Source organism: Stegostoma tigrinum, chromosome 1 (assembly GCF_030684315.1).
Source record: "Stegostoma tigrinum isolate sSteTig4 chromosome 1, sSteTig4.hap1, whole genome shotgun sequence".
Lineage (NCBI taxonomy): Eukaryota > Metazoa > Chordata > Chondrichthyes > Orectolobiformes > Stegostomatidae > Stegostoma > Stegostoma tigrinum.
Window position 1 is genome coordinate 170,202,077 of NC_081354.1, and position 26,506 is coordinate 170,228,582.

Sequence of the window (26,506 nt, forward strand, 5' to 3'; positions counted from 1 at the left end):
ACTCTACTTTCCCTATGAAATTTGGGTCCATCTCCCTTGCTCCTGCTCTGCTACACTCAGACCTGTGCCCACTGAGACTCAGTAGTCAACTCACCGATAGAGCACTGCTCTAGTCCTAGGACTGGAGGCATCATTTTAGGAGTATGCTTGCTAGGCTATTAATCCAGAAACTCAAGTAATGTTCTGGGGAACCAGATCTGAATTCTGCCACAGCAGATGGTGGAATTTAAACTTAATGAAAGATATTTGGAATTAAAAATCTGATAATGACCATGAAACTACTGCCAAAATGTCAGAAAAACCCATATGGTTCACTGAGGTCCTTCAGGAAAACATATCTGCTATCCTCATCTGTTCTGGCCGTTATATGACTCCAGACCTACATCAATGTGGTTGACTCTCAAATACCCTCTGAAATGGCTTAGCAAATCACTCAGATGTATCAATCGCTGCAAATTCTCAACAAACGAATTAAACCATATGGACGATCTGGCATCTACCAGAAACAACAACAGTAAAAACAGATTTGTCAACTCTGCAAAGTCCTCCCTGCTAACATATAGGGGCTAGTGCCAAAACTGGGAGAACTATCTCACAGAGATAATAAAATGTGAGGCTGGATGAACACAGCAGGCCAAGCAGCATCTCAGGAGCACAAAAGCTGACGTTTCGGGCCTAGACCCTTCATCAGAGAGGGGGATGGGGTGAGGGTTCTGGAATAAATAGGGAGAGAGGGGGAGGCGGACCGAAGATGGAGAGAAAAGAAGATAGGTGGAGAGAGTATAGGTGGGGAGGTAGGGAGGGGATAGGTCAGTCCAGGGAAGACGGACAGGTCAAGGAGGTGGGATGAGGTTAGTAGGTAGGAGATATGGCGGCAACATTGCTGTTCCAGCTGGTCATGTCCTAAAGGACTTAACCGATTGTTTCGGTCTACAGCAAGTGGTGAGGCAACCGACGAGAGGGAAAAACATACTCGACCACATCCTCAATAATCTTTTTGCCACAGATGCATTTGTCAATGACAGTATCAGTAAGACTGACCACTGCACAGTCCTTGTGGAGATGAAGTCCTGCCTTCACATTGAGAATACTGTACCCTCCACTGTGTTGTATGGCGCTATCACCATAATAAATGGGATAGACTTTAAAAAGATCTAGCAACTCAAAACAGTATAAACCATGAAGCATTATGGGCCATCAACAGCAGCAGAATCATACTTCGGCGCAACCTGCTATCACATGATCCAGCCTGTCCCCCACTCAAACATTACCAGTGAGTTAGGGGATCAACCCCAGTTCAATGGAGACAGCAGAATCGCATGCCAGGAGCAGCACCAGGGACACCAGAAAATGAGTTGTCAACCTGATGAAGATACCAAATAGGACAACTTGCATCCCAAACGGCATAAGCAGCAAGTGATAAACAGCTAAGAGATCCCACAACCTACAGATCAGAACTAAGCTCAACAGTCCTGCCACATCCAGCTGTGAATGGTGGTAGACAACCAAAACAACTCAGTGGAGGTGGCGACTCCACAACTATCCCCATCTTCAATGATGGAGAAGCCCAGCACATCAGTATGAAACATAAAGCTGAAGCAACGGCAACGATCGTCTGCCAGAAGTACTGAGTAGATGATCCATCTCACTCTTCACCAATGGCCTTCAGCATCAGAGATACCAGTCTTCAGGCATTTCAATTCACTCTGTGTGGTATCAAGAAACAGTTGAAGGCACTGGATACTACAAAGGCAATGGGCCCTGAAAACATTCCAACAATACCCTGGAACTCCATCCCCAATAACCCTGTGGGCGTAGCTGTATGACATACTCTATGGTGATTCAAGAAAGCAGCTCACTGCTATCTTCTCGAGGGCAATTAGGAACAGGCAGTAAATGCTGACCTAGCTTGAGATGCTCACATCCTATGAGTCAATAAAGAATTGTGGAACTATACATTCTTGTGTGAAAAATAACGTGCGGCAATACACAAATCTAAAGGTGGTGCAGGCCTGGACGAATACAAGCATAAGTTGTTGCAGGGGTCCAGGAATACTGAAAAAGTGTTTACCGAAGCATATAGAACCTTCTGTCATGTAAATAAAGCTCAAGTTATTGTGCATCATTCATGAAGTACTAGTTGGGCCTCAACTGGAGTATGTGTTTAATTGCAAATAACCATATTTTTGGGGATGATCTAGGCCCAAAACGTCAGCTTTTGTGCTCCTGAGATGCTGCTTGGCCTGCTGTGTTCATCCAGCTTCACATTTTGTTATCTATATTTTTGGGGAAATGTGATTTGCATGAGGGGTAGAACTGGCTCTAAGAATACACCCTAGAATAACACATCTCAATTTCATAGATAATTTTTAAACTCATTCACATGACGTGTGCATCACTGAATGAGCCAGCAATTATCTCCTATCTCTCACTGCCTTTGAGAAAGTAGTGTTAAGTTATCTTCTTGCATTGCTGCAATCCATTTTGTGTAGGTGCACACACAATATTGTTAAGGAGCAAGTTCCAATTCTGACCCAGTGATAGTGAAGGGACAGCGATATGTTTCCAAGTTATGATGATACGTGACCTGAACAAAATTTTGTAGATGGTGGCATTCCTATGTATCTGTCGCCCTTGATCTTCCAGATGGTAACATCACTGGGTTTGGAAGGTGCTGAGTAATTAGCCTTGGTGAATTTCTGCAGTGCATCTTGCACATACAACATAGTGCTGCCACAGCACACTGTTTCATTAAGCATTGGTAGTGGAGGAACTAAAGGTTTGTAGAAGTGGTGCATATCAATCTGGCTGTTTTGTCATCAATGGAGTCCACCTTCTAAAATTATATTGGATCTACACTCACCCAAGCAAGTTAAGTGCATTCCCATTGACTTCAGATTTGCTTGGGTTCCTTCATACCATATTCGGTCAAAGGTGATGTTGATGTTAAGAGCAGTCACATTCACTTCACCTCTGAAATTCAATTCATATGTCCATGTTTGAACAAAGGTTGTAATGAAGTCAGGAGCTGAACGGCCCTAGCACAATGCAAACTGAGCATCAGTGATCGTACTGCTAAGCAAACGCTTCTTGATAGCACTATTGATGACGCTTTCCATCGCTCATCACTGAGAGTAGACTTAGGAGGTGGTAATTGGTTGGGTTGGATTTGTCCTGCTTGGTGTGTACAGGCATACCTGAGCAATCTTCCACATTGTCAGGTAGATCCCCATGTTGTGCATGCACTGGAACAATTTGGCAAGGGCATGCTAAGTTTTTGAACACAAGTCTTCAGCACTATTGCAGAAATATTGTCAGGGCACTTAGCCTTTGCAGTATCGAATACTTCACACAGCTTTTCAATATCCCGTGGAGAGAATCAAATTGGCTAAAGACTGGTGTCTATGATGCTGGGGACCTCTTGCACAAGCTAAGATGGTCATTCACTTGGCACTTCTAGCTGAAGAGTATTGCAAATGCTTCACTCTTAGCTTTGCTTATGTAGATTAAGAAGCTGTGGTCATTCTCCATTGAGAAGTTTCAGAAGAGTTTTAGAATAGCGAGAACTGCTCCCAGTAGCAAAAAGACCAACGGATTTAAGGAGAGTAAATTCAAAAATAATAGTCAACAGCATTCATTTCTTTAAGAAATGAGATTTAGAAAGGGAAGGAAAAACGGTGGAAAAGGTACATTAAAATTAAATCAGAAACAAAATGACAAAACAACAGGAGACGGCCTGGATTGTGAGGGGGTTTGGGGGAAGAAGGTAAAGAAAAAGCAAGCAAAAAAGATATGAAGTTCAAACTAAGTTAAGAATTTGGGTGTAAAATTAGAATTTGACAAGTGGAGAGAGGTTGGCAAAGGGGAGATTGTGGAGTTTGGTTCCTTTTCATTATGTGTTTCTACCCTTCTTGCCCTATTGGAATAGTTTCTTGCTCTACTATAGGGAAAGGAGCTAATGATTGTTGAGAGTATCATGCATGGAAAAGGCCTATTCTATTGGTAAGTCTTAAAATAGTATTCAAGTTGTGATAAATGTATATAACATAAAGTGAATAAAATAAGTAAATGATTAATTAAAATTCATTAAGGACACAGGGAAGCTGATGTGTCAAGGCTGAAGTATGTGATTGCTCCTGAATGTCATTCTGATCCAAGGCAAAAACTGCACAGTAAGTAATTGTGGTTCGATCAACGTCAGTTCAGATTTTGTTCAGCTGAAGGTTAAACTAAAACCAATGCAATGAGCCAAGGAGAAGTAACATTCCTAGATTACTATAATTATTACAACCTGGATTCACTGTACCAGGAGGCAGTTATACCACTTAGGATTGGATCTTCTCACTCAGTCAGTGGTCAGGGACAGTAAGTTGTGACTGCGAATTAGGTATGTGAGGGGACCCAGTGTGCTGGATTGCAGGAATATCAGCCTCTGCAATTGGATGACAAAGGAAATAGAAATCGAGTTAAAGGAGAAAAGGTGTGTTTATGACTGGTGTCAGAAACAAAATATAATTGAGAACCACGCTGAACACAGAAGGTTGGGAATGGAGATGAAAAAGCAAATATGAGACGTGACAAGAAAGACTAGCTCCTAACATGCAGGATAATCTCAAAGTCTCCAACAGATACATTAGTAGTAAATGAAGAGCACACCTGATTAGGGACAAAAACAGGATTTATACACAGGGGTAAGAGACATGTCTGAGATGTAACATTAACATAGAACATATAAAACATAGAACATTACAGCATAGTACAGTCCCTTTGGCCCGCGATGTTGTGCCAACCTGTCATACCGATCTCAAGCCCATCTAGCCTACACTATTCCATGTACCTCCATATGCTTATCCAATGACGACTTAAATGTACTTAAAGTTGGCGAATCGACTACCGTTGCAGGCAAAGCATTCCATTCCCTTACTACTCTCTCAGTAAAGAAACCACCTCTGACATCTGTCCTATATCTTTCACCCCTCAATTTAAAGCTATGCCCCCTCATGCTCGCCGTCACCATCCTAGGAAAAAGGCTCTCCCTATCGAACCCTCTGATTATTTTAGATGTTTTAATTAAGTCACCTCTCAACCTTCTCTCTAACAAATACAGCCGCAAGTCCCTCAGCCTTTCCTCGTAAGACCTTCCCTCCATACCAGGCAACATCCTAGTAAATCTCCTCTGCACCCTCTCCAAAGCTTCCACATCCTTCTTATAATGCGGTGACCAGGACTGTACACAATACTCCAAGTGCGGCCGCACCAGAGTTTTGTACAGCTTCACCATAACCTCTTGGTTCTGGAACTCGATCCCTCTATTAATAAAAGCTAAAACACTGTAATGCCTTCTTAACAGACCTGTCTACCTGGATGGCAACTTTCAAGGATCTGTGTACATGGACACCGAGATCTCTCTGCTCATCTACACTGCTAAGAATCTTACCATTAGCCCTGTACTTTGCCTTCTGGTTACTCCTACCAAAGTGCATCACCTCACACTTCGAACATAGAACATGGAACATAGAACAGTACAGCACAGAACAGGCCCTTCAGCCCACAATGTTGTGCCGACCATTGATCCTCATGTATGCACCCTCAAATTTCTGTGACCATATACATGTCCAGCAGTCTCTTAAATGACCCCAATGACCTTGCTTCCACAACTGCTGCTGGCAACGCATTCCACGCTCTCACAACTCTCTGCGTAAAGAACCTGCCTCTGACATCCCCTCTATACTTTCCACCAACCAGCTTAAAACTATGACCCCTCGTGCTAGCCATTTCTGCCCTGGGAAATAGTCTCTGGCTATCAACTCTATCTATGCCTCTCATTATCTTGTATACCTCAATTAGGTCCCCTCTCCTCCTCCTTTTCTCCAATGAAAAGAGACCGAGCTCAGTCAACCTCTCTTCATAAGATAAGCCCTCCAGTCCAGGCAGCATCCTGGTAAACCTCCTCTGAACCCTCTCCAAAGCATCCACATCTTTCCTATAATAGGGCGCCCAGAACTGGACGCAGTATTCCAAGTGCGGTCTAACCAAAGTTTTATAGAGCTGCAACAAGATCTCACGACTCTTAAACTCAATCCCCCTGTTAATGAAAGCCAAAACACCATATGCTTTCTTAACAACCCTGTCCACTTGGGTGGCCATTTTAAGGGATCTATGTATCTGCACACCAAGATCCCTCTATTCCTCCACGCTGCCAAGAATCCTATCCTTAATCCTGTACTCAGCTTTCAAATTCGACCTTCCAAAATGCATCACCTCGCATTTATCCAGGTTGAACTCCATCTGCCACCTCTCAGCCCATCTCTGCATCCTGTCAATGTCCCGCTGCAGCCTACAACAGCCCTCTATACTGTCAACGACACCTCCGGCCTTTGTGTCGTCTGCAAACTTGCTGACCCATCCTTCAATCCCCTCATCCAAGTCATTAATAAAAATTACAAACAGTAGAGGCCCAAGGACAGAGCCCTGTGGAACCCCACTCACCACTAACTTCCAGGCAGAATATTTTCCTTCTACTACCACTCGCTGTCTTCTGTTGGCCAGCCAATTCTGTATCCAAGCAGCTAAGTTCCCCTGTATCCCATTCCTCCTGACCTTCTGAATGAGCCTACCATGGGGAACCTTATCAAATGCCTTACTGAAGTCCATGTCTGCATTAAACTCTATTTGCCACCTCTCAGCCCAGCTCTGCAGCTTATCTATGTCACTCTGCAACCTACAGCATCCTTCGTCACTATCCACAACTCCACCGACCTTAGTGTCGTCTGCAAATTTACTAACCCATTCTTCTATGCCCTCGTCCAGGTCATTTATAAAAATGACAAACAGCAGTGGACCCAACACCGACCCTTGCGGTACACTACTAGTAACTGGTCTCCAGGATGAATGTTTCCCATCAACTACCACCCTCTGTCTTCTTTCAGCAAGCCAATTTCCAATCCAAACTGCTACATCTCCCACAATCCCATTCCTCCGTATTTTGTACAATAGCCTACTGTGGGAAACCTTATCGAACGCCTTGCTGAAATCCATATACACCACATCAACCGGTTTACTCTCATCTAACATTTTATATGGTCTTTAAATACAATGCAGATGCTGCCTAGGCCATGGTGAGAGAGGAAATTTAGTCACTAGCAGGCTTTAAAACTGATATGGCTGTGATACTGGATAAGCTGCAAATAATGAAAATTAATGAGGCACCAGGGCTGAATGAAACACATCGCAAGGATACTGAAGGTAGTGGGAGTAAAAATTGCAGAGACACTGACAAAAATGTTCCAAGCTTCCAGCTCAGAAGTTGAAAACACTATGCCTTGTTTTAAAAAGACAGTAAAGGCAGGCCCAGTGAATACAGACCAGTGAGGTCAACTTCCAAGGTGAGGAAACTTCAAGGAAACAATTATTCAGAATTTAATTAATAGTCACATGGAAAAGTACGGGTGAATGCCAAATAGCAAGCGTGCATTTGTTAAAGAAAATGGTATCCAATCAACTTGGAGTTTTATGAAAGGTTTGATGAGGGAAACATTGCTGATGTGGTGTACATTAACTTTCGAAAGGCAGTCAACACAACGTCACACAACAAGCTGAGAATAAAAACGGAGAGTAGCAGCATGGATACAAAACAGGCTGCAGAATTGGAGTATAGCTGATTAGGGGCCAAAAAATAAGTTATACATGGCAACAAGGGGCATGACAGAGGTGTAAAATATAATTTAGAGATATTAATAGAACATAGAACATAGAACAGTACAGCACAGAACAGGCCCTTCAGCCCACAATGTTGTGCCGACCATTGATCCTCATGTATGCACCCTCAAATTTCTGTGACCATATACATGTCCAGCAGTCTCTTAAATGACCCCAATGACCTTGCTTCCACAACTGCTGCTGGCAACGCATTCCATGCTCTCACAACTCTCTGCGTAAAGAACCTGCCTCTGACATCCCCTCTATACTTTCCACCAACCAGCTTAAAACTATGACCCCTCGTGCTAGCCATTTCTGCCCTAGGAAACAGTCTCTGGCTATCAACTCTATCTATGCCTCTCATTATCTTGTATACCTCAATTAGGTCCCCTCTCCTCCTCCTTTTCTCCAATGAAAAGAGACCGAGCTCAGACAACCTCTCTTCATAAGATAAGCCCTCCAGTCCAGGCAGCATCCTGGTAAACCTCCTCTGAACCCTCTCCAAAGCATCCACATCTTTCCTATAATAGGGCGCCCAGAACTGGACGCAGTATTCCAAGTAAATGAGTGCAATGGATTGAACATTTTTCGGACCGGAGAAGGTCCATCATGGAGTTCACTAAAGTTGGTACTAGGATCCTTGTTTTCTCAGATATACATAAATGGTTTCCATCTTGTTTTACAGAATACGATTCAAAGCTTGGGAGCATTGGAAACTGTGAGGCGGACATGGTAGAACTGTAAATGGACGTGGACACATTGGTGGAGTTAGCAGATAGTGGCACAAGTAGGTCAATGCAGAGAAGTATAAGATGTTGGAAAGAATTTGGAGAAACTGTAAAACAAAGGACACCAGTCTAAAGGATGAGCAGGAGCAGAGAAACTTGGGTGTGCACATGCACAAGTCTTTAAGGCAAGGTAGACTGAGCAATTAATACAGCATACAATATTCTGTGCTTTATTAATACAGGCTAGAGCACAAGAGCCAGGAGGTTACACTGAATTTGTGGTGAACTGATGTCCTAAGAAACAAAAAAAATCAATTCACCCCAGATAACAAGGAGTAGAGGTGGATTATCACAGCAGGGCAAGCAGCATCAGAGGAGCAGGAAAGATGATGTTTCAGGCCTCGACCTTTCTTCAGAAAGGGTCTAGGCCCGAAATGTCAGCTGCCCTGCTCCTCTGATGTTGGTTGGCCTGCTTTGTTCATCCAGCTCTATACCTTGTGATCTCAGATTCTCCAGCATCTGCAGTTCCTACTATCTCTGAATCAACTCACCCCAGTTACTTTTAACTTGATATGAAAGCACCACTATCATTGAGAATTGAGCAGATTAAAAAATGACAACTCTTTGACAATTCCTTCAGTGGGAAATAAATTCAGCCTTGCCACCATTACCCATAACAGAAAATTTGTTTTTAGAAGAGATAGTAGGAACTGCAGATGCTGGAGAATCCAAGATAACAAAGTGTGGAGCTGGATGAACACAGCAGGCCAAGCAGCATCTCAGGAGCACAAAAGCTGATGTTTCGGGCCTATACCCTTCATCAGAAGGGTCTGGGCCCGAAACGTCAGCTCTTGTGCTCCTGAGATGCTGCTTGGCCTGCTGTGTTCATCCAGCTCCACACTTTGTTATCTTTGTTTTTAGAAGTTCAGCTTAAAGTCAAAGTGGAGAAACAAGACTCCAAAATAAGCTTCTTCCAGAAAAGCAAACAGCTTGACAGAGGGGAAGAGAACAAGAGGAAAAGCTACTTTTTCAAAACCCCTTTCAAATTAGTTCCTGTTAAGTCAGACCAAGCAAGAAGGCCTATGCAGTGTCATTCAATGAGAAAATGATACTGCACTTTATCTTAGCTATAAAGTCCAGAAGCATTGATTGGCAAGAAATTCAGAAATGATCTGGACAGTGGGATATTGACAAAAGAGTGATAAATCATATTAGTTAAAGATAGCAAGTAACACACAACTCACCTCTTCCATTCCTTGGATACGAACCACCTGTGCAACAGTGTGCAATTAATAATTACCTAAGATACTCAAAATTGTTATGGTGTGCTTATGAAATGCAACACTCGAATTGAAGCAGATAAAGTTGAAGCAGTTCTGCTGCAAGATTCACATTTGCCTCAGACCACACCATTTAAAGACATTTGGGCAGGTACATGAATAGAAAAGGTTTTAGGGGGATATGGGCCAAACACAGGCAAATGGGACTCATTCAGTTTAGAAAAGCTGGTCAGCATAGATGAGTTGGGCCAAAGGGGCTATTTACATGCTATATGACTCGATGAGAATTGTTGCCTCATCCTCACTCTGGCTATGAACATACAAATTAGGAGCAAGAGTGTGTCATCTGACCCCTTGAGTCCATCCTATCATTCAATAAGGTCATGGTGATCTAACTTCAGCCGTCAAATTCACTTTCCTGTCTATCCTAGAGAACTTTTGACTACCTCATTAATCAAGATTCACTCGAGATAAGCATTACAAATATTCAGTGACCCTTCCTCTATTACATCTTAGGATCAAATTTTCTACAGACATACACCCACCAAGAGAAAAAGTCTTCCTCACCTTCATCTTAAATGGAATACGCTGTAATTTTCACTCATTACCCAGTTCTAGTCTCTCCCAGAAAGGAAAAGCCTTTTCTTTCTCAGCTGGCTGTCAAGATCCATCACAACTTTGCATGTTTCAGTAAGATCACCTTTCATCCTTCTGAATACCAATGGATACTAGGGCAACCTGTCCACCCTTGCCTCATAAGACAATCTTTTCATCCCAAGTATCAGTTAAGCGAACAGTCTGTGAAGTGCTTTTACTACAATTATATACAATAAATAGAGTAAATTGTACTATATATGGATTTATTTTTCATTTTTCCTTCAATTTTACTTCATTTTCATGGCCATAGATTCTTTGAAAAGTCTTGCCCAATGTGGATCTGAGTCTTTACGAAAGAAATAAAACACTCATGTCCTTTAGGGAAGGAAACTGCCATCCTTACCTGGTCTGGCCAATATGTGATTCCAGACCCACAGCAATGTGGTTGACTCTTAACAGCCCTCTAGGCAATTAGGGATGGGCAATAAATGCTGCCTAGCCAATGACACCTGCATCCCGTGAACGAATAAGAGTAAAAAAAAGGCTCTTAGTGACAAGGGTGCAGCTACTACAGGGGAATTCACCAAAAATAAGGAACTGATGATGTCACAGTCCAATTGGTTCACTCCAACCGCTTTCTTTCCTTGAAGTCAGACAAAATTTGCAAATATAAACAGACATCACATTCGCAGAGGGGGTAATATTAACATTTCAGGTGAATAACCATTTTTATATAACTGGCAGAACTTAAAAATGTTAATAGGTCTGAAACAGCAGATGAAATAATCAGTAACAGGGCAAAAACAGGACTCTGTACGATAATAGAGATAATAAAGTGTGGAGCTGGATGAACACAGCAGGCCAAGCAGCAGCTTAGGAGCACAAAAGCTGACCTTTCGGGACTAGACCCTTCATCAGAAAAGGGGGATGGGGAGAGGGCTCTGAAAGAAATAGGGAGGTGGGGGGGAGTGGATTGAAGATGGATAGAGAAGATAGGTGGAGAGGAGACAGATAAGTTAAAGGGGCAGGGTTGGAGCCAGTAGAGGTGAGTATAGGTGGGGAGGTAGGGAGGGATAGGTCAGTCTGGGGAAGATGGGGACAGGTCAAGGGGGTGCGATGAGGTTAGTAGATAGGAAATGGAGGGGTGGCTTGAGGTGGGAGGAGGGGATAGGTGAGGGGAAGAACAGGTTAGGGAGGCGGGGATGAGCTGGGCTGGTTTTGGAATACAGTGGGGGGAGGGGAGATTTTGAAGCTTGTGAAATCCACATTGATACCACTGGGCTGCAGGGTTCCCAAGCAGAATACGAGTTGCTGTTCCTGCAACCTTTGGGTGGCATCGTTGTGACACTGCAGGAGGCCCAGAATGGACATGTCGTCTAAGGAACGTGAGGGGGAGTTGAAATGGTTCACGACTGGGAGGTGAAGTTGTTTATTGCGAACCGAGCTTAGGTGTTCTGTAAAGCGGTCCCCAAGCCTCCACTTGTTTTCCCTAATGGTATCAATGTGGATTTCACAAGCTTCAAAATCTCCCCTCCCCCACTGATCCCAAAAGCAGCCCAGCTCGTCCCCGCCTCCCTAACCTGTTCTTCCTCTCACCTATCCCCTCCTCCCACCTCAAGCCGCACCTCCATTTCCTACCTACTAACCTCATCCCGCCCCCTTGACCTGTCCGTCCTCCCTGGGTTGACCTATCCCCGCCCTACCTCCCCGCCTATACTCACCTCTACAGGCTCCATCCCCACCCCTTTAACTTGTCCGTCTCCTCTCCACCTATCTTCTCCTTTATTCATTTTCAATCCGCCTTCCCCTCTCTCCCTATTTATTTCAGAATCCTCTCCCCATCCCACTTTTCTGATGAAGGGTCTAGGCCCGAAATGTCAGCTTTTGTGCTCCTAAGATGCTGCTTGGCCTGCTGTGTTCATCCAGCTCCACACTTTGTTATCTCGGATTCTCCAGCATCTGCAGTTCCCATTATCTCTGTATGATAACACTTTTGTAAAAGAATGGGACAAGAAATAAAACATGAAATTCAAGGATATGCAAATGACAGAATCTGTCAGACCAGCTTCAGACCAAAAACAGTGGAGAAAACAAGTCTATGAACAGCTAACAAAACGGACGCAGAGGTCAAAATTGTTGAACAGCATGTTGAATTCAGATAGAAATGTGCTGATGGCAGAAATAGCATTAATACTCTACTGAAGTAAAAAAGTGCAGGATCAGAGTGCTGGTGTGGAAGGCTCTCTTTACCAGGGAAAGTTGAAGAGTCCTTAGAAGAATCAGAGTGTGAGGAAGTGTCATTGAAATAGCTGTAGGAGTCAATGGACTCAATGAATATATGAAGTTTCATGACATCAAGTTAAAGATAGGCAAAGAAACCTCCTACTGATTACAACTTACTCAGCTAATAAATTATTGCTCCTTGAAGTTGAATACCACATTGAAGCAGCACTACACTGAGGGTATATAGGAAAAAAAATAAAGCAGTTCGTGCAAAGGATCACTTAGTGTTACTCATTTGAGTAGCTACTGATCAAATCCTAAAGGACAGTCTACCAGAGCATGCCAAATGAAAAATACGAAACAAAAAAACAACTTGACCTTGTCCTACCAATCAACCATCACAAACACATCATCCAAAGACTGCAGTAGTAAGAATGACTACCACAGGGCTTTCGCATAAATGAAGACATGACTTTGTTATAGTAAGGACATAAGGAATGCTATATGGTACCACCATCACGAGGAATGAGATAATTATAAGAAACTTGAACCATGAACGTGGGCATCCATGCTGTGGATTATCAGTCACCAAACTGGATTCAAACATAATGACATAGCCTTGCGCATTCCCTCACATGACCACTCATGTCAGGGAAACAGGTGACAAATATACAAGTAGTAACATTAGGTATTCCTACAAGATGTCATTCTGATGAAACTATACACAGGACGTCATGCATGCTGAACAACAGAAGCAGCATGATATAGACAGAGAAAATTCTTCCACAAACAACGGATCAGATCAAAATCCTGCAGTCCTGAACACCTTGATTCACAAATGGCTGTTGACAAGTAAATGCTTAACAGGGGCCGGAAGCTTCATTGTTAAGTGCAGGACCCAGTACTTCTGTGCAAAAGAGGAAGCTAGATCATTTATCAGCTTCTTCAGTAAGTACCCGACAGGTTACTTTTTTCCAATTAAGTTCAACTTTCATGAACTGTGACCACAAAATAACTAAATTCAACATATTTTCAGGCAATCACTATCAAGGAGAAAACACATATGTAATCTTCAACAAAATAAACCAGGTGGATAATGGGAAAGAACTCACAGGATAATGAAAAAATCTTCACCAAACATTTAATAGTTCATAGATTCAGAGTCAAAGTTATACGGCATGGAAACAAACCCTTCGAACCAACTCATCCACACCAACTAGACATCCCAAACTGACCAAATTTCATTTGCCAGCATTTGGTCTATATCCCTCTAAACCCTTCCTATTCATTAATCCCATCCAGGTACCTATTAAATGTTGTAATTGTATCTGCTCCACCACTTCATCTGGCAGGTCATTCCATACGCACACCACCCTCTGCATGAAAACATTATCCCCAAGGTCCTTTTAAATCTATCCCCATCACGTTAAACCTATGTCCTCTAGTTTTGGACTCCCATACTCTAAAAAAAAGACCTGGGCTATTCACCCTAACAATGCCCCTCATGATTCTATACACCTCTGTAAGGTGACCTCTCGGTGTCCAAACATCTGGGAGAAAACAGCCCCGCCCTATTCATTCTCTCCCTACAGTTCAAATCTCCAGTCTTGGGAACATCCTTGTTATCTCTTCTACGCTGTCTTGAGTTTAATAACATCTTTCCTATAGCATGGAGATCAGAATTATACATACTATTCCTGAAGTAGCCTCACAAATATCCTGTACAGCAGCAACATTAATCCCATCTCCTACACTCAATGTTATGGCCAATGAAGGTAAACATGACAAATGCCTTCATCGCCATCACAGTGTTCTGAGGAAGTGTCACTGGACCTGAAATGTTAACTCTGATTTCTCTTCACAGATGCTGTCAGACCTGCTGAGCTTTTCCAGCAATTTCTGTTTTTGTGCCTTCTTCACCACTTTGTCTAACTGCGACTCCACTTTCAAGGAACAATGTATCTGCACCCCTAGGCCTCTTTGTTCAGCCACATTCTCCAGGCCTTACCATTAAGTGTCTAAGTCCTGCCCTGATTTGCTTTACCAAAATGCAACACCTCACATTTATCTAAATTAAACTCCATCTGTCACACCTTGGCCCGTCTGATCAAGGTGCCGTTGTACTCTGGGGCAACCTTCTTCTCTGTCCATAATATGACCTATTTTACTATTATTTTCACATCTAAATCATTTATATAAATGACAAAAATAGTGGAGCCAGCACTGATCCTTGCAGCTTGCTACTGGTCAAGGCCTCCAGTCCAAAAAGAAACAACCTTCCACTACCACCCCGTCTCCTAGCTTCAAGCCAATTTTGCATCCAATTGGCTAGCTCCCCCGGATGCCATGATCTAACCTTACTAACCATGATTACTCATGATTTTGTAGACCTCAATCATGTGGAACCTTGTCAAATGCTTTGCTGAAGTCCACGTAGACAACATCTACTGCTCTGCCTTTATCAATCTTCTTTGTCACCTCATCAAAAAAGTCAATCAAGTTAGTGAGACACAATTCATCATGCACAAAGGCATGCTGACTATCCTTCTCTTTCCAAATGCATGTAAATCCTGTCCCTCAGAATCCCATCCAACAAATTACCTTACACTGATTGAGAACTGATTTTTATGAATGTTTTCATGGGTCACAAGCACCATTGATTAGGCCAGCACTTGTTGCCCATCCGTAATTGCTCTTGAGAAGGTGAGCTGTCTTTTGAACTGCTGTAATTCTTGGGGTGATGGACACCCACAGCGTTGTTAGGGAGGGAGATCCAAGAATTTGACACTGGAAAACTGAAGGAATGGCAATACAGTTTTGAGTCATGATTATGTACAGCCATGAGTGGAACTTACAGTTGATGGTGTTCCTATGCATCTGTTTCCCTTGCCTTTCTAGACAGTAGAGGTCATGGGTTTGCAAAGTACTTTCAAAGAAACGTTGATTAATGAATGCAGTGCATTTGTTGGTGTCCTGTCACTGTGCATTAGTGGTGAAAATTAAAGTGGTAGATGGCATAGCAAACAAGCAAACTGCCTTGTCCTGGATGGTAATGAATTTAAGCTTTATTTGACCTGATTGAGGTCTACAAAATCATGAGGGGTATAGACAAGTGGATAGCAAGAAGCTTTTTCCCCAGAGTGGGGGACTCAATTTCTAGGGGTCATGAGCTCAAATTGAGAGGAGGAAAGTTTATGGGAGATATGCGTGGAAAGTTCTTTATGCAGAGGGTGTGGGTACCTGGAACGTGTTGCCAGTGGAGGTGGTAGACGCAGACACGATAGTGTCTTTTAAGATGTATCTGGACGGGTACATGGATGGGCAGGGAGCAAAGGGATACAGACCCTTAGAAAATAGATGACAGGTTTAGACAGAGGATCTCGATCGGTGCAGGCTTGGAGAGCCGAAGGGCCTGTTCCTGTGCTGTAATTTTCATTGTTCTTAAATGTTAATGGAGCTGCACACATTTGGGCAAGTGAAAGTACTCCATCACACCAGTGACTTGTGCCATGAAGGTGGAGTAGGTGAAGGAAGGGGTTAGAGGGGTATGGGCCAAATGCTGGCAAATGAAACTTGGTCAGGTGAGGATGTCTAGTTGGTGCGGATGAGTTGGATCGAAGGGTCTGTTTCCGTGCTGTACAACTCTGACTCTGAATCTATGAACTATTAAATGGTTGGTTAAGATTTTTTTCATTACCTCTATGAAGGTGGAGTACTGGCATTGGCAAAGCAGGAGGTGAGTTATATCCACTGAATTTAAAGCCTCTGACCTGCTCTTGTAACAATATGATTTATAAGACTGACAAGAAAGAGAAGTGAATCACAATCGTGATAGTGGGGGATTCAGTGATTGTAATGCCATTGAACACCACAGGACGATGATCAGACACTTTTGTTCTTGAGTGGCAATAATGCTCCTGCCACATGTCAATCACAAAACTGGATTGTGTTCAGGCAGTACTTAAGTATCTAAGAAGTGACAACCAGAGGATAATTAGGCTGCTTTCTCCTAAGAGATACGAATGGTGATATGTGTAACTTGAAGGTCACCATGCTTCAGGTGAGGGGGTGAGGTTGAGAAGGCAGGACCTTCAAGGCGCATAAATTGAACCCATGTTGGCGGCATTATTCAGCATCGCATGCTAGCCAAATAGCCATCTCAGCAAACCAAACCTCCGGTCTGGACTAGACAGGATGATCTCCAGGATATAGCTGTAAATTAGGAACTGAAAGGAAGGGAGGAACTCAAGAAATTTTCAATTACCAGGGAAGTAAAATTGAGTAAATTGTTGGAAATGCGAGTTGATAACAGAGTTGTAGGGATGGGGTAGGGGAGTTGGCTCTGGGCAAGATGCTCTCCAGAGGATGGGTACAGACATGTTGGGCCTGTTCCCACACTGTAGGGATTTAATGAACAAGGTCCCCAGGATCTGATGGATTTCATTCTAGGGTCTTAAAAGCAGCAGCTAGTGAGACAGTTGATACATTAGTTCAAATTATCTAAAACACATTTGATTTGGGTAAGGTTCATTTAAACTAGAAAATTGCTAATGTACATCCTATATTCAAAAACAGACAGAGGCAGAAAGCAAGAAACTACAGACTAGTTAGCTTAACATCTGTCACTGGGAAAACACTAGGAACTATCACTCAAGACCTTATAACAAGGCAGCTGGCTAAGTTCAAGGCAATCAGAGCCAACATGATTTTGCCAAAGGGAAATAATGTTTAAAAAATTTATTGGAGTTCTTAGAAAACTCATTTGTTCTGTGGATAGAGAGGAATACGTGGACAAATTGCATTTAGATTTCCAGAAGTATTTCAGAAGGTGCCACATCAAAGGTCATTTCAGAAAATAAAAGCAAAAGGTGTGGGGATAACATATTGGAATGGATAGAAAATTGCCTGGTTAACAGGAACCAAAGAGTAGAAATAAATGAGTTTCTTTTGGGATGGCAGGATGTCACAATTGGTTCTAAATGAGATCACTGACAAGATTGTACAGGCATTGGTGATGATCTTTCAGAAATAACTGGAGACAGGGGAGTCCCAGAGGACTGGAAAGTTAACAATGTAACACCCTGTTTAAGAAGAGAGGGACTTAGAAGACAGGAAACTAGGCTGGTTAGCCTAACCTCGGTCACGGGTAATACTTTGAAGTCCATAATTAACAATGAGATTGCAGAATACTTGGAATTCCATGGTAAGATAGGACACAGTTCTGAGGAAGGGTCACCGGGCCCAAATCGTTAACTGATTTTTTCTTTTTCAGATGCTGCCAGATCTGCTGAGCTTTTCCAGCAACATCTGTTTTTGTTCCTGAGTCAACACAGTTTCATCAAGGGAGATAATGCTTAATAGAATGTTCAAATTCCTTGAGGAGGTAATAAGCATTAGACTAAGGTGAGCTGTGAATGTGATCTATTTAGATTTCTAAAAAGCTCAGGTGTGAACTAAGGCAAGGGCCTGTATGGGTAGACGACTGGCTGACTGCCAAAAGGCAAAGTGGTGCCGAAGAGGTCTTTTTCAGGATGGCAGTGGTGACTAGTGGAATTCCGCAGGGATCAGTTTTGGGACCATAACTATCATGTTATATATTAACAATCTGGAAAAGATAATGCAGTGCATTGTTACTAAATTTGCAGATGACACAACGTTAGGTGGAGCAGCAGGTAGTTTCAGAAAGCAGTGAGGCTGCAGAAGGACTTGGACCGGCTAGCAGAGTTTGCAAAGAAGTAGCAGATGGAATACAATGTGGGAAAGTGTGAGATTATGCACTTTGGTAGAAAGAATAGAGGTGTAGATTATTTTCTGAATGGGTAAGGACTATGAAAATCTGAAGCACAATGGGATTTAACAGTCCTAGTTTAGTAGTCTCTTAAGGTTAATATGCATGTTCAATTGGCAGTTAGGAAGGACAATGCCATGTTAGCATTCATTTCAAGAGGACTAGAATACAAGAGAAGAGATATATTGCTGCAAATGGACAAGGCTCTGGTCAGACCACATTTGGAATGCTGAGTGTAGCTTTGGGCCCCATATCTAAAAAAGGATGTGCGAGCATTGGAAGAGATCAAAAGGAAGTTTCCAAAAATGATCCTGGGGATGAAGGGCTTGTCATGTGAGAAGTAGTTGTGGACTCCAAATCTGGATTTGAAGAAGTTTAGAAGGGTGAGGGGAGATCTCACTGAATACTGATTGGCCTGGGCACAGTGAACGTGAAGATCATGTTTCAACCACAGGGCACTAGGAACCCAGGGCACAGCCTTAGAATGAAGGGTCAATCCTTTAGAACTGAGATGAGGAGGAATTTCTTCTGCCAGAGAGTGGGTAATCTGTGGAACTCATTGCCACAGAAGGCTGCGGAGGTCAAGTTACTGGGTGTATTTAATACTGAAATAGATAGATTCTTGATTGGTAAGGGGATCAAGTATTATGGGGAGAAGTCAGGAGAATGGGGTTGAGAAACTGAGATCAAATGGTGCAGCAAACTTGATTGGCCCAATGTCCTAATTCTGCTCCTATATCTGGATGTGAGTTTGCTCGCTGAGCTGGAAGGTTAGTTTTCAGACGTTTCGTCATCATTCTAGGTAACATCAGTGAGCCTCCGGTGAAGCACTGGTGTTATGTCCCACTTTCTATTTATCTGTTTAGGTTTCCTTGGGTTGGTGATGTTATCTCTTGCATTGGTAATGTCATTTCCTAAACTTTTTCTCAGAGGATGGTAGATTGGCTCCAAATCAATGTGTTTGTTGATGGAGTTCCGGTTGGAATGCCATGCCTCAAGGAATTCTCGTGCATGTCGCTGTTTGGCTTGTCCTAAGATGGATGTGTTGTCCCTCAAAGTGTTTCCTTCCTCATCTGTATGTAAGGATACTAGTGATAGTGGGTCATGTCGTTTTGTGACTAGTTGATGTTCATGTATCCTGGTGGCTAGCTTTCTGCCTGTTTGTCCAATGTAGTGTTTGTCACAGCTCTTGCAAGCTATTTTGTAGACGACGTTCGTTCTGCTTGTTGTCTGTATAGGGTCTTTTAAGTTCATTAGCTGCTGTTTTAGTGTGTTGGTGGGTTTGTGGACTACCATGCTGCCAAGAGGTCCGAGTAGTCTGGCAGTCATTTCGGAAATGTCTTTGATGTAGGGGAGAGTGGTTATGGTTTCTGGGCCCGTTTTGTCTGTTTGTTTGGGTTTGTTGCTGAGAAATCGGCGGACTGTGTTCATTGGGTACCCGTACGAGACACGCACGAGAATTCCTAGAAGCATGGCATTCCAACCGGAACTCCATCAACAAACACATTGATTTGGAGCCAATCTACCATCCTCTGAGAAAAAGAACAGGAAATGACATCACCAACGCAGGAAATAACATCACCAACCCAAGGAAACCTCAACAGATAAATAGAAAGCGGGACATAACGCCAGCACCTCACCGGAGGTTCACTGATGATGTTACCTAGAATGATGACGAAATGTCTGAAAACTAACCTTCCAGCTCAGCAAGCAAACTCACATCCAGGAACTCAACCTGAGCTACAAATCTTCTCAAAACTCTCTGCTCCTATATCTTACAGTGCACATTATGGTTGATACTGCTGTCTCAGAGTGCCAGGGACCCAGGTCCAATTCCAACCTGGGCAACTGGTTGTGTGGAGTTTGTATGTTCACTCCACGTCTGTCTGGGTTTCCACCTGATGCTCTGGTTTCCTCCCAAAATCCAAAGGTGTGCAGCTTAAGTGGATTTGCCATGCTAAATTGCCCTGTATTGTCAAGGGATGTGCAGGGTAGGTGGATTAACCATGGTAAATGGGTTTACAGGGATAGGGTAGGTCTGGGTGGGACGCTCTTCGGAGGATCAGTGCAGACTCAATGGGCCTAATGACCTCTGTTGCGATCTTCTGTGACTCTCAACTGCACTCTAGGCAATTAGGGATGGGTAATGAATGTTTGCCTAGCCAGCCGTGTCTACATCCTGTGAATGAATTTTAAAAAAAACATTGGACCTCGCACCAGATCAAGAAAGGATGTCAATTTCTTTCCCTAAAGCACATTAGCAAACCAGATGGTTATTTTCCTGACATGTTGAAAATGACTTCATGGTCATCATTAGACTTCAAACTCTGTATTTTTATTGAAATCAAATTCCACCATCTGTCATGGTGGGATTTGAAGCCAAATTCCAAAAGCTTAACCTGATTAATTGTCTAGTGATAATACCGCCAGGCCATCACCTCCTCTTGACTCTTGAGAAGGCTTCTCAAACTAATACCGGAAATGAGAGGTTGACTCTTTACAGACCTCTGTGCAATTAGGTATGAACAATCAATGCTGGATAAGGTGGCAACACCCACATCCTGTGAATGAATTTTAAAAATTTAGATGAAGGAACCAAAGCTATGGTAGCTAATTTTACTGAAGACACGAACGTAGGTAGGGAAGTGAATAGGACATTGTGTGTCTACTAAAGGAAGTTTAGTTAGCTTACAATACACTGAAGATCTGGCAAATACAGTACAATGTGGGGAAGACTGAAACTGTCCATTCGACAGAAAGAATAATAAAGAACATTAGCTATCAGGTGAGAGGGTGCAGAGCTCAGATTTGGTCGTCCTAGTGCATGAAGCGGAGAATGTTAGTATGCAGAGTAAGTAATCAGGAAGGCTAATGCAAAGTTATGTTTTATTACGAGGGGACCTGAATGCAAGGGTAGAGAGATTGTGCTTCAATTGAAACCACATCTAGAGTTCTATGCACAGTACTACTCACCCAAATTACAGAAGGACGACTTTGGAAGCAGTTCAGAGAATGTTCATTGGATTAATACCTAAATTGAGAGGATTGCCCTATGATGAAAGTCTAGACAAGCTAAGACTGTATCCTCTGGAGTTTAGAGTCGGGGGGGGCTTAATTGAAACATATAGGAACCTGAAGAAATTTGACTGGGTGGATGCTGAAAGGAAAGTTCTTCTTCTGGGAGAACCAAAACCAAGGGTCATAGTATAAACCCATTTAAAATAGAGATGAGGAAACACTTTCTCCTGAGTTGAGAGTTTCTGGAATTCTCTTCCTCAAAAGGCAGTGGACGCAGAATCTTCAAAATTTTTTGAAGGCAGATAGACTCTTAATTACCAAGGGGATGAAAGGTTATCAGGCATACGCAGGAGTGTAGAGTTGAAGTTAAAATTAGATCAGCCATGATCTAATTGAATGGTGGAAAGGACCAAGCGGCTTTCCTGGATTTCTCATTCGTATGTTAGTAATCACAATTGGACACAAATGTAATCTCCCTGGGACCCTGCTCCTAATGGCATAGAATCGTACTGTGTAGAAGACACTCTTCAACCCATCGGGAAGGGAAATTAGTGATGAACAATCTCAGGGATTTTCTGAAGATATCATGTTCCAAATGGACTTTGCAAGCTGTTGTGGCATGATGCTCTACTATTACATCCTCCCAAATAGTGACAAAGCATTCAAAAGCTTCTACATGTAACTCTTCCTGTTCACCTCTGCCGTAACGGTTCTTTCCCAAATTTCAAATAGCTCCTGAAAATTTATTTTCCTAGCCATTCGATCAGCCTTAGTTCACTTCCATTCCAGCAGATCACCAGGGTCTTTACATTAATAGCAAAAATAAGTAAAAGTACTTGATAGTGCTGTTAAGAAAGCTTACAGTGATTTAGGTTTTATTGGTAGATGGATTGAGTTCCAGAGCCGTGATGTCATGTTGCAACTGTACAAAACGCTAGTGCAGCCTCACTTGGAATATTGCGTACAGTTCTGGTCGCCCCATTACAGGAAGGATGTGGAAGCATTGGAAAAGGTGCAGAGGAGATTTACCAGCATGTTGCCTGATCTGGAGCGCAGGCCCTATGAAGAAAGGCTGAGGGACTTGGGTCTGTTCTCATTGGAGAGAAGGAGGCTAAGAGGGGATTTCATAGAGACATACAAGATGATCAGAGGATTAGATAGGGTGGACAGTGAGAGTCTTTTTCCGAGGATGATGACTTCAGCTTGTACAAGGGGGCATAGTTACAAATTGAGGGGTGATAGATTTAAGACAGATGTCAGAGGCAGGTTCTTTACTCAGAGAGTGGTAAGGGCGTGGAATGCCGTGCCTGCCAATGTAGTTAACTCAGCCACATTAGGGGCATTTAAACAGTCCTTGGATAAGCATATGGATAATGATGGGATAGTGTAGGGGGAGGGGTTTAGATTAGTTCACAGGTCGGCGCAACATCGAGGGCCGAAGGGCCTGTTCCGCGCTGTATTGTTGTATGTTCTATGATGTATTTTAACAGATATACTTGCTATTTTTGATGGAGACTAACAGTCTACCTCCCAAATTCTCTTGTCTTTCCATAATCCACTAACAGTTTATTTTACAACAATGTTTTTCATCATTAAAAGCTCAATTAGATTTGACCGTGCATTGCCAACCAATTGTTTCAAAAATATTTCAGTATTTTGTTGTTGCATTTTGCAAGTTTGGCCTTTACATGTTGTAATTCTTTGGTCATTTCACCAATTTGTTGCAGTCACTGCATAGTCTTGTCAGACACTAATTTAGAAGGCTGACACTGAAGCGAATTCCTTCTTAGATATGCCTATAATTTACTAGTTGCCTAACCATAGTTGACAATTTATTATGTCAAGCTGAACTTGTAATGTGTTGGAGCACTACACAATAACGACAAACACGTAATCACATTATAGAAACTAGCAATTCCAATCTAGCTGTATATTAGTGGAGCCATACTTTTGAACATCTTCAATGCAGTTAGCAGAAGGACCACAGTATATTGCTGACAGCTGCTAGCAGTGTCAAAGGCACATACTGTGGAATTAAACACGTGCCTGGTACACCAAAGAGAAAAAGGTATCAACTACTGGTACCTAAATAATTAAAATTTCTACTTTAAAATAGGGAGAACATTCAAAAATTAAATTGGTTCTAAATTTTGCAGTGATATTTACAGAAATTATAAGCAGAAATTATCAAGGTAGAGTGTCAGTGGCATGCCACTATGAACAGTCCCCATCATCAAACAGAGTTTGTGCGAAGTTGTAATCAGAAATAGCTGCAATAGTTCATGTGAAATGGATAGGGATGAAAACTGTTATGGTCATATGAACTCTTACCTGGACCAGCAGTTGTTCCACCTGAAAAACAAAAATGTATCCTTGTCATTAATTTTAAGAACACATGAATTAATATTTTAACAAGCTGTTGCTTTGTTTGTACAGAATACTTATGGCACAGAAAGAGGTCATTCAGCCCATCATTTTGTGCGTTAGGTAAATTTTGAGGAGGGACTTTTGTTCCAGCTTTCAATTCTTGATGCTTGTATTCGCAAACTAAACAATGAATGGGTTTCATACAGATTGAATAGACACAACAGCCAATAACAGACTGTATAGAACAAGATTACATTAATTCAACATTTCTGCATCTATTCTGGAGAGAATACTAAAGTGTGAAGCAACATTTAGAATTTGAACTTTCTTAATAAGACTGAAGACAGTGATGCATGTTACGTTTACACTACAAAAAGCATACTTAACGGAAAGAACAAAGGCAATTACAAGTTTCTAAAACACAGAACACAATGCTGCTTCACCCACGGCAATTTACAGTGAAATTGGACGAAAAAGAGGTTCAATGCATACAGACTGTTGGCTGCTGAGAGTTGGAGAGAGCCGTGTCATGGGAGCGGGAGAATCCCGTTGTTGTAGCTCATTTCAGTTAAATGACATAGGCAGGATAAAGAAAAGTTCTCTACAGTCTGATTGAGGAGTTATGATCCAAATTAAGCAGAAGCACAAACGTCAATGTCACTATTAGGTTAATTGGTTGAACAGAATGTGTATGATTGAATAGGTATGAAAGTACTATGAAGGGATATGCAAAATACAAGGAGCAACTTGTGGTGCATGGGCAAACATGGGCCTTTGAGGAGCATGGGTAACACTTCCTGTATTTAAGAGCCTCACTATCCAAAATATGGTTCATGACTCTTGAAGGGCTATGAAGTACAATGCCTCGAGGGGCTGGTCTGATTGCATGAAATTGCAAGAGGTGGGTGGGGAAGGGAGCACGGGGAGCCACCACAATAGACAGTTTATGAATGCAGGGTGTGTTTCACTACCAGCATCTAACTTGTATGTGAGGGAAATTGAGGGCACCAGGAACTGACCAGGAATCAATGAATCAGGTTCTGTCCTTTTAAAGGTCCACACATAGTCCTTCACACTCTGAAATATCAGGCTGAAATTTTTCCAAAGAATGGGACTCAAAGGAAGAGAAGCCTACAATCTGCAGCAATTAGAGGTACATAGTAGTATAGAACTCTTTCCGTTCATTCTTCAACACAAACATTTCCACTTTATAACAACAACAATGTTCATACAAGCAATAGGTTAGTGTGTGATAAATGAAACCCATGCATATTCATCACTGAACAGTCAAATTTATGGCAATATTTTATAAAAAGACTGCTTTTTATTTTTTAAAGAAAGATATTCAAATTTCTGAAACAATTCAATGTCAGACATTCACCACATCTTAGCTTTTTCAAACATGTCACATTCTGAGCAATTTCCAAGCAAAATAAAACTGAACTAAATGGCAGGATGAAAGTTGCTCTACCTGACGTAGGGACAGCAGTTGTTTCGATTGACGATTCATTTATTTTTCCTTTTGGTGTGATGACATGGTTAGCTGTTGCATTGGAATTTGCAATGTTTGGAGTCACTTCTTGCAAGGTCTTAACTGTTGTTTCAGTTGTAGCTAGTGTAGAATTCTCACCGGCAGCATCTGTTACATTAGACATTGGTGAATCATCTCCAATCATTGAGGTTGATCCTGGGTTGGGAGTAATCTGAGCAGTAGTATTTCTTCCTGGTATACTTGAATTTGTTAAACTTGGAGTGGAGATGGTAGTGGTAGAAGGTGAAACTAAAAGCACAAAGTAGAACAAAACCTGAAACTGGCTAAGAGCATGCATTTAAAAAAAACATTTTACATGCATGAAGCAGTGAAAGAGAAACAAAAAGAACACAAGTATCACATTGAAAAAATGGCTTTCATACCACACACCAATACTACACTCTATCCATTACAGATACACAAAGTAGAATCACTTTTGTTAGGCTACACTCAGATATCCAAATCACAATCTTGAAATTTGTGCGAAAGTAGCTGCATAAAAAGAAATACTGTACCCAGTTGACTCACTTATGTGCCTAGTGCTAAGAGCTCTGGAATTGTTCATTTAAATGAAAATTCAAATCAAGGTCTGTGGAATCTATGATATTGGATTTCTGTATGAAATATGAACTATTAAAAGGCGTGTGCTACTATTGGAACTTGATTTATAAAATGATCTAAATATCTTATTTACCTTAAAAATCTACTAATTATTTAACATTTAATGATTACAACTTTATTGCACAATTAATTTTAGAAGTGGTACCCAATTTACAAATTGGAGATGGAGTAAAGTGCCTCATTGTCACATTATATTGTCTCCAATGTGACATTAACTTTGATTTCTTACCTGTTGTGTTCTGTGCTTGGAGGCATCTTAAACCACTGCATAACAGCAACAAAAGTAGAAACCAGAAATCCATGGTAAAGCTGAAAGTAAAAGTCAGAACTAACATTAAATATTTTATGCATATAATTCTCAATTGGTTAAGCAAATTAAAATATAAGATATTGCACTTTATTCCAAGATTGAGATTCTTTTTAAACAAGAAAATGAAAAGAAATGTTAAATTAGAGATACCATAAATCAAAAATATTAATCCGGACATAGGAATTTATTAACACCAAAACCTTTTCTACCATTAAGAGTATGCTTTCAGCCAATTCACTCAAGCACAAAATTTAAAACTAACACTCCTCTTTTGGATGAGATATTAAATCATAGAGTCCTATAGCACAGAGACAGGTCCGTCAGCCCAAATTGGTCCATGCTTAC

The 26,506-nt window shown here is 41.9% G+C and overlaps 1 protein-coding gene across 6 annotated transcripts in view; it reads right to left on the bottom strand.

Moving 5' to 3' along the window:
- ptpra (protein tyrosine phosphatase receptor type A) overlaps positions 1–26,506 on the bottom strand; it is a 323,613-nt gene that overhangs the window by 163,115 nt on the left and 133,992 nt on the right. For all 6 annotated transcript variants that reach the window (XM_048534484.2, XM_048534448.2, XM_048534458.2 and 3 more), the window contains 3 exons: positions 26,081–26,160; positions 25,171–25,479; positions 23,664–23,684 (listed from right to left, as the gene is read on the bottom strand). In XM_048534484.2, coding sequence (XP_048390441.1) covers positions 23,664–23,684; positions 25,171–25,479; positions 26,081–26,153 — 403 coding nt within the window. In that variant the 5' untranslated portion in view covers positions 26,154–26,160. The remainder of the gene's footprint in view (positions 1–23,663; positions 23,685–25,170; positions 25,480–26,080; positions 26,161–26,506) is intronic.